The sequence below is a fragment of the Pagrus major genome, chromosome 21, assembly GCF_040436345.1.
Source record: "Pagrus major chromosome 21, Pma_NU_1.0".
Classification (NCBI taxonomy): Eukaryota; Metazoa; Chordata; class Actinopteri; order Spariformes; family Sparidae; genus Pagrus; species Pagrus major.
In genome coordinates, this window is record NC_133235.1 from 25,125,318 (window position 1) to 25,137,459 (window position 12,142).

Genomic DNA, 12,142 nt, shown 5'->3' on the forward strand with positions numbered 1-12,142 from the left:
AGTTGCCCTTTAAGCCTTTACTGTACGCTAAGCTAAGCCAACTACCTTCTGTTTTGGGGTTTTTTGTGCCATACTTAACACAGAGACACGAGAATGGCGTTGAGCTCTCATCTAACTCCCAAAAAGACGTCAAACGAGCACATTTACCAGAATTACTCCTCTTGAATTGAGCTATAAACAAATTTCCATTCACCTTCATTGTTTTAGTTGTATCTGTTGAGGCAGCTGTTGTTTGTAATTTGAATGTACTGAACAATGAGCACTGAATATAAAGTCAAAAGAACATAAATATCCTGTGATTGCCAGTCATTCTTGTCAAATTGCTAGACAGCTGTAATTTTTCAGACTTTTAAACTCCAACCTTCACATTAGCTGACATTTGGTATAATAGCAGCTGACTGTAATTAGCACTCTATTCATCAAATCCTCTAAAACACGAACAACAGCCTGAACTGTGTGACACGCAGAAAAAAGAAGAGCAGAGTGACATCTGATAGAAAGTGCTAAGAACCTAATATTCTTTTATTGTAATTTCACTTACATGATATATTTGCTCTTTTTCTTTAACAATAGATTTACAAAATAATAGACCGAACAATACTGTTTTCTCAAAATAGCAAACTAATTGAATACTGGAGGAAATAAATAACGTTTTTTTTGTTTTGTTTTTTTTTCCAAGCAGATTTCTAGCAACACCAAGGGGGTCGACATCTTTAAGCATACACACTTAACGACCAACCGCGTCATTCGTTACCGGAGCAGGCTCGACATTATGTACAACAAAAGGACACATCAGCAGGCGCGCACACACACACACACACACAAACTCACACACTACCACACAGAGCAGGCAGTTTCTTGTGCATCTATAACTGCAAAAACAAAACTCAAAAAAAAAAAGAGCCTGTTTTTAAAACTATTTCGTTACATGCATGTTCATTTCCATTTCCACAGCGAACAGGGGCGGAGAGGAGGGAGGAGGGAGGGGTACTGACGCTGCAGCTCCACAGGCTTCACAACAATACATTCCCTTGCATAGATTCTTGTGTTGTGGAATGGACTGGAAATCATTCCCCTGTTGATTCCTTAAAACTGAAACCGATCAAAGTGGAATGGTTGGAAATGGGAGCAGCTGTCAGATGTTGAAGACCCTCGATCCGCTTTGGAAGACGGCGGACGGGTTGGGAGGGAGCTTGGTCCTCACCAGATGTTCCTGAGACAAAAGAGAGAAGAGAGGGAGAGACACAGGTGTAACAGCAGCAGCTTTTAAAACTGATCACACAGATGAAACCGGAGAGGGCGGCAAGCTGCGGTGCTCACACCGGACCCATGAAATGAGAGGAGACTGGCCGGGCTGTGCCGTCAGAAAGCATCAGGTCTGCTGTCGGGGAGCGCTGTGCTGCTACTTCCTGCTCAGTGCTGCTCAGTTCTGCTGATGGCAGCTGTTCTCAGCGCATGACCAGAATCCATCAGAGCTGCGGCGAATAAATGAAAAGTCGCTCGTGTTCTGTAGCAATTATCGGATCTGTCAATGAAAATTTCAATTTACTTGCTCAGCTGTGGACTGTGGCTGCTTTTATCAGGCGGCACAGGTCTTTGCAGAGATTGACGGCCTGCTGAATGTGGCTGTGCAGCGCTGTGGGTGGCAGTACATGTTGTTCAGCAAGTCAGATTGGTGAGTGAGTGTGTTCACCTCCTCCCACACACACACACACACACACACACAAACACAGGCTTTTGTGCTCTGTGTAGCAGCCAGGTCTGCCTCGCTCCTAAATTAGATTGGTGCCAAAGAAGACTGCAACCCGATGCAACACTTTAACAGATAATCCATCAGATGGTGCTCACTAAGCCCTCCCCCCCCGCCTCCCTTTCATTCTCCATCACACATTGAATCTCTCTCCTCATCTCCCCCCCCACCCCCCATCATTTCCCCTCAACCTGCTTTTTGCCTTTCCACTGCTCTTAATTCAATCGTCTCATCTCCTCCACCCTGCCAGAGTCCTGCCAACTTGGCACAGGGCTCTCCCTCTGTGGTCCCGGGCAGCGTGGGAAAAGGGAAGAGGTCCAAGTGAAAGAAGAGGCGAGAGAAAAGCAGGGAGAAAGCCTGGCTCGGTTGGATGTAGAATAAAGGGGGGAAATAAAGAGAAAAACAATGGATGAAGGATCGAAGGAGGCAGCAGCAGGAGAGGGTTTAGAAAGCACACAGTTATTTTAGATGGAAGTTTGTGGCACATTTATATAATGAATAAAAAAAATATGTTAAGACAATATTAATAGTTCAGTTATCTATTCAGTGTTGGAGACGAATGCCAAATACAACAACTTTAAATATTCTGATGTGAAATATTATTAATAAATAGCTGCTACTTGTTACTCGAAATAGCCGACAGCCATGGCTAGTTTATGAGACAATTGGCCGCTGGAGTAGTGGATAAAATGTGTCACCTTGTCACAATGCAAGGCTCTGTTGGAAAACCTTGGGTCCTGGCATTCGCGTGGATACCGCTTAACACAAATACTCACCCAAACACGGGTGCAGACCAAGTTCGCCCACTCATGACGACGGCACTCCCCGATGGCAGTTCCTCTTCCCAGCAGGACAAAGCACCCTGCCACACCGCAAAAACTAATGGCCCGAGGAACTTGACAAAGAGACGAAGGTGTCAACATGGCCTCCAAATCCCCTAGATACCAATCTGATCGAACATCTGTGGGCTGTCCTGGAACCAGACCCAAACACAGAGGCCCACAGGATCCACCAGGTGCCAGACACCACCAGTCACCCCCAGAGGTCCTATTTACATGCCTCGATGGGTCAGAGCCACGTCCAATAAAAGGTAGGGTGTCCATTGATCGGACTTGTTGCAGCATGTCCCACAGATGATCTGATTGGGATCTGGGGAAGTTGGAGTCCAGGTCGACACCTTGTGCTCTTCATCACATTCCTTTGGCCATTTATGATCAGGGTGTGTTAAAGTGACATCAACGTGAATGCCAGGACCCTGCAGAACATTTGACTGTAACGAAATGTTGTGGCTGATTGGTGTCTTTGTAGGAGCAAAACCCCCAGACTGAAAGAGACACAAAATGGCTACAAACGCACTTGTCTTTCTACATGATAAAGTATTTTTTGTATCTTTGTGGTTGTTTTGGACGTTTTGAGCTTTATAGCATTGAGTTTTTCTCATTTTTGTATCGTAGTGAACGCCACTGTGACTAATTCCCTTTTATCTCAAGCAAACATTTATATTTAATGTGCTCCCATTGTATGGTTTGGTTTCGATGCAGTGATGCCCTAAATCTAAAAACAATGTCCTCATATTAGAAACAATAACGTAACCTTAATTTCAACCATGTTTCTTACAAGCCAACTACCTGGGCCCCCCATCTGTTCCCACCCCTGGGTAAGCAGAGACAGAGGAGGTAACAGGAAAGCAAATTTTAGACTGCATTGTCTCTGCAGACTCTTTGTGCTTTTCATGCAGTTTAAAGCCATTGTGTGCAGCGTTTCCATCCCTCTACTGTGTCGGTGCCGGACGAAAACACAGCGCTGTTAAACATTGTGTTCAGAAGCTAATCAGGGTTGCCCGTGGACTCTTACTGCACAATCCCCAAAAATCTCAGGGGTGGAGGGACTGCTGCCTCTAAGCTGACTATAAACCAACCAAGAATTTGCCATAACAAGAGTTTTCCTGCTGAGGTTTCCACTCTGCATGCTAAATGTGTTCCCCGTTCAGCGGTTTTGTCTTGCTCATCCCTGACACACTCTCCGGATTAAACAGCCCCGTCCCTCGCAAATCTGTTTGCCTTGTGTTGCGGTTGGCAGGCCTGATTCCTAACACACACACACACACACACACACACACACACACACACACACACACACACACACACACACACTGTACTGAGAGTTCAGGGCTGCACTCATTTAAGCCGGACAAGCGAGACAAGCCGGGTTTCAGGTTTAACACAGGTTCATTCTCCTGTCTGACAGCTCGCGATGGGATGTTTTCAATCAGGTTTGCGAGTTCGGTGAGTTCGAGAAAACACGTCTCTCTCTCTCGGTTGTTCTAATCGGTCAATTGTCTGATGCGTGTCACACAATTAGAGCCATCGTTTATCTGTTGAGATAGATTTGATGCGTTAAAGGTGGGGGGGGCACACACTCTGACAGATTGATTTGAGCATTAATGAGAATTTCATGGCTGCCCGACTCCTTTATCATCAGGAGCAGATTGATTTTGATTTCAACAGCTTAAATGTGACTTAGCTATTAAATCTTTTTAATGAAAAGATACAATCGGTCGAGGACGCGTCGTCTGCTGGTGATAACACATTCTGCTATGTTGTACAGAGTGGCATCACAAACTGAGAATGCCCTCAGAGAGAAATACCAGCGGAGGGCCCTGACCCAGTGTAATGCATACTGGAGTGGGATGTGTAATGCTTGGTCAGACACCTCTGCAGGGGGCTGGTGAGTCAATAATGAGTTGGCAGAGAGTGGGACGGCAGTGACCGGGGTGGATTATCTAAGATCAACTTGATTTGCTGCCAGGCTGGTTTGTGTCGCACTGGCAGATAGTGGTATAGCTGAAAAACTCTATGTGTGTAATATCGACTGCAGCGTTCAGTCCCTGCGCAGAACATATTGCCAGCAGCACATCCCTCCTTAATGTGCCGTGAACTCTCACTCCAACTGGGCCAGCGTTATTAATAGAGTCCGCGTCCTGCCATTGACATCTCTCACTCCGACCTCCATCGGCATCGCACAGGATACTGAGGGACATGACTGCCTAACGGAGCAGTCATTATTCAGAAAATTATGCAAATAACCAGGAGGTTATTTTTTCTCTCTCATGCATTAATCACTTTATGCTCAACGTCTGAAGTTGTGCGACTGAGGGAAAACACTCACAGGCCCGCAGAAATACTGAGGTCATTAGTTCAAGTCTGCCCTCCACTAGAAAAATGTGACGCCAAAATAAAAGCCCTGTTTTTAAAAAAGAGTTTGAAACATTTAACATTTTAGCTATTCTCCAAACGTAGACACAGAGGCAGGCGGTAATAATGAAAGCTGAAATCTAAAGTCCAAAATCCAAAATGCAAACAACAAAAGGCAGGCAAAGAAAAGACCAAGGAAAACACTTGAGAGGAATACAAAACCGAAGATAAACCAAAGGCCACGGAGAACAAAGTGGGAACACGGAGGACAAAAACAGACAAACAAACGAAAAGCAAAGGAAAAACAGACTAAGACAGAAAGTAAAACATGACACATGAACACACTGAACTAAAGCCGAGGATCATGACACTGCAAGTTCCCAACATGAATGTCCCATGAAACCATGTAAGTTCAACTTCTCACAACTTAAAGTAGTCAAATTTTTAATAACTGATTCTGAAAATACTTTGTTTAATCCACTAAAGCAGAAATGCATCCATCACCATCCTCCTAAAACCCCTAAACACAGAGGTCATCAGTTTCCACGATGGCAGCTGCGACCCTGCAAACACATCTTTTCACACATTTCCCAACCATCTTCCAGTGTGACATTTACTGGGGCTGCAGACAAACCAGCCTGACCCGTGCCAGCCCAAACCCGCCCCAGCTCTCCATTGCCAGATGGCACCTAGGGCTGTGGGCGGGGAGGAGGGATGGCACTAAACCTCTGGAGATTCCCAAAAACTCTCTCACTTACTGTCACGCAACAGCTGACCTGAGCAACAGGCACCCAGGGAAGGGGAAAGCAGGGGCGTGTCCCCTCGCCCAGTTTATCCTACGATAATCTGGAACAACCTGACTGGATTTGTCGCAGCTTCCCTGAACAAATCCTCTCGCCTTGTTTGGAGTTAGTTCTGCTTCGACCAGACTGTAAATCTGGTTCTTTGTGTGCCCGTCTCTCTGTCTCATTATGTCTGGGAGCAGGAGGAATCTGGGACAACATGTAAAACAATGTGATGTTTTATTTGTTGTTGTTTGCCACACTGCTAGAGCTGGAATACATGAATAGTCACATATTTTAACATTAAGTGTGTTAATATTATAAGTAGTGTTTCTCTGTAGTTTTTAAGACAGAAAGAACTTTTGACCCTATTTTGTTTTATTTTGTTTTATTTCATTTTTTGGTTTATTAAAGAGCAAATGTCCCTTTAGGTTTGTGTCGTTTCTTTAATACCGCAAAGACATGGTGTTTGAGTGTTTATCCACTGAGATAGTCATGTTACAGTGGAGCACATGACTGAAAAACAAGAGTCTGGCATTGAGAACCAAAACAAAGATAAAATATCATAGTCACCATTTAATTGGCTGTGATTTCCAGCACTTAAAGGAGACATATCATGCTCATTTTCAGGTTCATAATTGTATTTTGGGTTACTACTAGAATAGGTTTACATGCTTTAATGCTCAAAAAACAAATCAGTTTCCTCATACTGTCCAGTGCTGCAGCTCTGTATCCCCCCTCTGTCTGAAACACTCTGTTTTAGCTCCTGTCTCTTTAAGGCCCCTCCCTCCTGAAGACCTCCGATTGGTCAGCTCACAGATGCCTGAGCCAGCACCGGCAACAACAACAGAGCAGCTGTGCTGAATCAATTCTTACGTGCCAAACTAGCCGCTGGGCATAAATTATGCCAATGTGTGACATGGTGACGTAGCGTGATGTCACAAAGAATTAAAGGCGGGGCTACTGGCGAGGCATTTGGGAGCAGTGTTTTTTGTGGGAGAGAGGAGCTTCTGTAGGTGTGGATATGGACCTTTTAACTTTACATGCACAAAGATCTGTGTGAAACACCGAAGGAAAGAAAAAAAAAGCATAATCGGAAATAATATTTCTTGTGTATGTAAATGTAAAAAATAACTAACACCAAAACTGACGTTAAGATCAACCGCCTTGAATAAATGAAATATAAAAATATCATTTACATGGAGAAATCGATGTCTAAGATTTTATGGTTAGAATGCAAAGTATGTCTGAAAAGCACTGTTTTCATATTTAGTAGAAATAATTCCCCTTTAAATGTTAAAATAAGAATAATGTCCTCTCCCGGTGCAGCCATGGTCAGAGATTATTTTTACATATTCGTCAACATGTTTTATTATCTGCCCAAATTGGAGCACAGTTGGAAGAATCACCCATTTTGTTCTCATCAAGCAGCAGCTCTATTCAGGTCAAAGTAATGAGTGTAGCACCAGCAGAGTGTTACCTAACGCAGTACATGGCCTGTTTTAAACAGCTGGGTCACTTTGAGCTGCTTAGGGACAGAATGCTGTATCACTTTTCTGAGACGGCCCAACAGCAACAGGCCACCGGGGAGATGAGTGAAGATGACTTTCAGGAGGAGCGTGCTGCGGTTTAAACCTGCTGCTCCTCCGATGACCTCGTTGAACTTGCGGCTGGTTGGGTATATTACGTGGCGATCAACATTGCTTACCTCTCCTCCCTTGGTCGTTCCACTGAGCTCGGCCCTCTCAGGCGGGACGCTCTGCTGGAGGGCGGGGGGGCTCGTTGTGCTGCCGGCCTGCAGGGCGGTGGGGACGGGCTGGGGGACGGCGGCGGGTTGTATGTAGGTGCTGGCAGACGGGATGATGTGCTCCCCCTGATGCGGCCCTATGGACCTCTGGGCGTCCCCACTGTAGGCAGCCTGGTAGCTGGTCTCACGCGGGACTTGGGTGGCCTCCGTCCCAGGGCTGGAGTACTGAGCTGGAGGGTTTCTCCTCGCACTTTTGGCCGGTCTCGCCCCCGTCCACGGCCTGTACTCGTGCCTGGAGGAAGACAGATGCATCAGTAGGCTGACAGACGCTCTGTGGATTAGATTCAGTAGGCTGGAGGTTTGTATCAGCCGTGTTTTTGAAGAGATGCCTTGGGTGCAGCGTGGATGGTGGATAATAATGGTGTTGACTGCACTTGGTGGTGTTGGGAGAGGGAATAACCCTGATGATGTCAGCAGGGTTATCTAAAGACACTTTACAATCTGAGGGCGTAGAACTCAAAATATATAAGATGCTACTGAGTTGCATTATTCCAAGTGTGTTGGAGCTTGAGTGGAGGTTAGGGCTGGGAAATGTATTGATATTTTATCATGATATAAGACTATATATTGTCTTCTGGATATTGCTATATCATGACATGTCATATGTCGTCTTTTCCAGGTATAAAAGGCTGTATTACAGTAAAATGTTGTAACTTTCTGAACTTACCAGACTGTTCTACTTATAATAATACTTGCCTATACAGTCTTAGTCATTATATCCACAGTACTGATGATTATTTATCCAAAATTCAGTGTGTTAATATTTTGTGAAAGTACCAATTGTCATCCCTAAAATATTGTCACAATATCGAGGTGTTCAGTCTAAAATATGGTGATATTTGATTTCATCGCCCAGTCCCAGCATTCGAAGTACTTTAGAGGAGAGTTCAAAATATTGGGATATTTACTGTCTATCACGATATTGTGAGTAGGGATATGACAATAAACAGTAACAAGCACAATCTTATTTTGGTTTCTGGATTTATTGGCCTTAGTGAGTAAATACAACGGTTTACAAACTAAAGTATGACAGGGAGATGAGGTTACCACCATTTATTTATCGTTTATTTGCGCGGGAAGTACTTCTTGAAAATTCTTTGATTGATTGTTTGATTGTTCTTCACTTAAAAAAAAGATGTGTCCCATCTGTGATGTAATAAAACTCTTTGTTTCCTGACCAAATGTAATGTTATAATGATTCCAGTGTGTTTTAGTGCAATTTTACTTTTTAGCTTAGCACTTTGAGAAGATTTTCAGGATAATATCGACAGGGTAATCGTGACATGACAATTTTCGATGCCTACTTTTAAGGCCACATCACCCAGCCCTCGTTCTGATATCTCAGTCTCTATACTGACCCTTATTTCCTCACAACTTCAACACTAAATCACTACAACACCCCTTTAAATACACTTATTATTATTATAATAACACTACCTGGAGGTATGGACCACCCAGAGGATCAAATCTGATTACCAATTATACTTATTTTTTGTTTTTGCTCTAATTGTTGTGTAACTCTGAGCGGTTTAACTTCTTGGGGCCTCTGAAATCGATTCAGATCAATCAGTCTGACAATGAGGATGATCACCCTTTGGTGGCTCTCATATCATATCTCATCATCTGTGAGCGAGAGGGGGATGGTAGGTAAAGATTTCTTCTCTTTGGAGGCTCACGAGCCAAAAAGGTTGACAACCACACACTCCCTGCCCACACACACACACACACACACACACACACCTAAAATAAAATGCATACATAAAAAAATCTAATATTCATACTCGAGCTCTCACATATATAAATAGGAGATGTGTAAGAGAATTATTGATGAAACCCATCTTCATGCAGGCTTTCTGTGTCGACCCCTTGAAGTCAGTGAACTATGAATAAAACCGTGTGATGTGATCAGGCTTCATCATCAGCACCGGCTCTCCTGACTGGAGAAACCAGTCACAGAGGATGACATGTACCTGTAGGAGCTGGTTTTCCTCTCCTCCATCCCCTGCTGCTCCCCCCACCTCTGCCCCCTGCCCCGCTCCTCTCTCTCCCCGGGGTGGTAACTGTTCGCCGGGCTGTCCGACACACTGTCCGCCCTGCTGCCCCCGTTACTAATCCAAGGGAAGTTCTCCTTCCTGGGAATGGGCCAAGGTTTGAAATCCTGCTTGTACTGGGTGACGCTGGGGAAAGGCACTCCGGGCGGGTGGTAGTCCTCCCGGGGCTTGTAACTGGGCTCCTTCCGCGCCCTGAAGGACCCTCCTCGGGTCCCCGGGCCATCTGTGGGCGCATGAGGGGAGCCGGAGGCGGCGCGCTGCTCCGGGATGGAGTAGTTGTTCCCGGGTGCGCGCTCCGACGCGGAGACCTGTTTGGTGACGGACCGCACCTCCTGCTCGGCGATGTCCGAGTAGTTCTGGATGGTGAGCGGGACGGACAGGTCCGATTTGTCGAACTGGTTCCAGAAGCGAGCCAGGCAGCACACTCTGCTGATGCACGGCCAAGCCATCCTACCCCTCCTCCGTCCGGAAACTGTTTGACTTGTGGAGGAGGAGAAGAAGAGGAAAAGAAGAAATGAAAGAAAAAAGAAACAGAAAAAGAAGAAGCAAAGGATGAAAAGGTTACATGCAGACACACTGTCGCCCTCCCTCCGCGTCCGATTGCGGGAAGCTGAGAAAACACAGTGTCCAAGAGTCCATGTCAGCAGCGGAGATGAACCGGTCTGTCGGGGACCGTCATTGAATATTCCTCTCACGTGGTCTGTGGTAGTGCCTCCACTATGCAGAGGAATCTGTGGCAAATTATTCTCCGCATCTCCAGCCGGATCCCCAGAGTCTGCAGCGATCTCATCGGAATAAATAAAAAAAAGAAAAGAAAAAGAGAGAGAAAATCAAAAGAAATGTTATTTTCTCTCCTCTCCACCCTGAGAGCTTCACCCGGAGATGTTTTAAAGCTTCTCCACCGGGCACCGCTGATATTACTGCTGCTAAACTGTTGCCACTATGCTGAGGGGTTACATAATTATGATGCAGCTTATACAGTAGATGTTGGTTCATCATGTAGCAGAGCTGGAGAACATTTTCTCAGGTCGCTCTCTGCCATATGTTGCATCGACAGAAGACATTTTGACATGACACAGTGGGAAAAGTACAGGTGTGCCATAAATAATAGGAGGGCACCGATTATAGGCCCCCCGGACGATTATCAGGATGATATTCAGCATTTTGAGATTATCGGTATCTGTGATTTTTCTGTCAGATTGCTGTTCATTAAACTACATCTGCCCATAACGATATCTGATCGGTAACACGAATAAACAAACTGATCTTAAAGGACAACACACCTTCATACTGTTTTACTTTGTTTACATGTGGCGGACCCTGCCACCTTTCTAGCTTCAAACAGTGTGACCTTATTTTCCTCTGAGAACAGCTTGTTTATTCAGTTATGGAAAAGGTAAATATTTCTGAGTTTGTATTATGACCTCAATAATATTGCAAATATTTAAATTTCTTCTCCAAAACTACATAGTGGCCCTTTAAAGGGATAGTTAACCCAAAAATCCAAAACACATATCTTCCCTCTTACCTGCTGCAGTGCTGGTGATCCATGTAGTTTGTTTTGTTTGGGGTTCTCTATAGAAAAAGAAATTGGTCGTTTTTTGGAATAAATTAAAACAATGTTTACTTTTAGTGTTGAAGCAGGAACTAATGTTACTTTCTCGTTACATAAGGACTCTTACATTTGACACCAGAGAGCTGGCAGGTCAAAGTCACGCATATGGATTTTGATATGATTTTAAAAGGCGTGGACGAATGACCTGTTTTTGCCGTTTAGGTATGAGGACTTAATTCCCCTCTTGGCTCCAAGTAAATTATCTGTTGACTAGCAGATACTCTGGCTTAGCCCAGTTACCACTTCTGGAAACATTGTGTGTCGGCTCCAGGATTTATCAGCAACAACCAGACATATAAGAAGGCTAAATAAAAAGTTAGAAAAAACAACAACATAAAGATAGGAAGAAAAGAACCAAATCATCCTTTACATAATGCCTATAGTCTGCCTTCCAAGGGCTAGAAATGGATGAAGAGACTCTGAAGTGCTCCCTGGTTCTGCTGAGATAACCGATTATTTGTCCATAATGGTGGATTGGCAATAAAAAAATAAAAAAAGACTGCCTACAGGAAAAAGCTCTTACTGGGCTGAGCTTGTGCAGAGAATTACAGTTGATTACAGTTCAGCCACTGTGAAATGGAGGGATATGCATTAAGTTGACACAATGCCACTTGATGCACGAAGGCATCAGAACTGTTCACAGAGAGGAGGGCGAGATCAGCCCCTCACAGCGAGGCACCGCAGCAGAATAAAGAACCAGTTAGGTGGGTCTGACACAGAAAAAGCAACTCTGGTCGATGAAGATGAACGGGGCACTCGCAGCACATAAATCATCCTAGTTTTACTTTAAGTTCAGGCTCTCTCTGCACTCGTTCACACCACTGTACTTTCTTTCAGTGTGATAGATGGCGGCGGTTTTGGGGTGTGATTGCCAACATGAGCCAGAAACAATCGCTGCAGGCGACTTTTCAATGACAGATAATAAAATAGGACCGATAATGAA

The 12,142-nt window shown here is 44.6% G+C and overlaps 1 protein-coding gene across 1 annotated transcript; it reads right to left on the reverse strand.

Annotated features, from left to right (window-relative positions):
- Nucleotides 1–1,135: 1,135 nt before the first annotated feature.
- map6d1 (MAP6 domain containing 1) lies at nucleotides 1,136–10,033 on the reverse strand. The gene is made up of 4 exons (XM_073491684.1): nucleotides 9,504–10,033; nucleotides 7,362–7,765; nucleotides 2,527–2,723; nucleotides 1,136–1,213 (listed from the first exon to the last, which is right to left on the reverse strand). The coding sequence occupies exons 1-4, from the start codon at nucleotides 10,031–10,033 to the stop codon at nucleotides 1,136–1,138; spliced, it is 1,209 nt and encodes a 402-aa protein (XP_073347785.1).
- Between the last annotated feature and the right edge of the window lie 2,109 nt (nucleotides 10,034–12,142).

What these genes read in the sequence shown, in the direction of transcription:
- map6d1 (XM_073491684.1), bottom strand. Translation starts at nt 10,033, where the DNA reads ATGGCTTGGCCGTGCATCAGCAGAGTGTGCTGCCTGGCTCGCTTCTGG. An exon ending in AGGAAAACCAGCTCCTACAG is followed by an intron (nt 7,766 to 9,503) that starts GTACATGTCATC and finishes GTCTTCCTCCAG; the next exon opens with GCACGAGTACAGGCCGTGGA. An exon ending in GGTCATCGGAGGAGCAGCAG is followed by an intron (nt 2,724 to 7,361) that starts GTTTAAACCGCA and finishes GTCTGGTTCCAG; the next exon opens with GACAGCCCACAGATGTTCGA.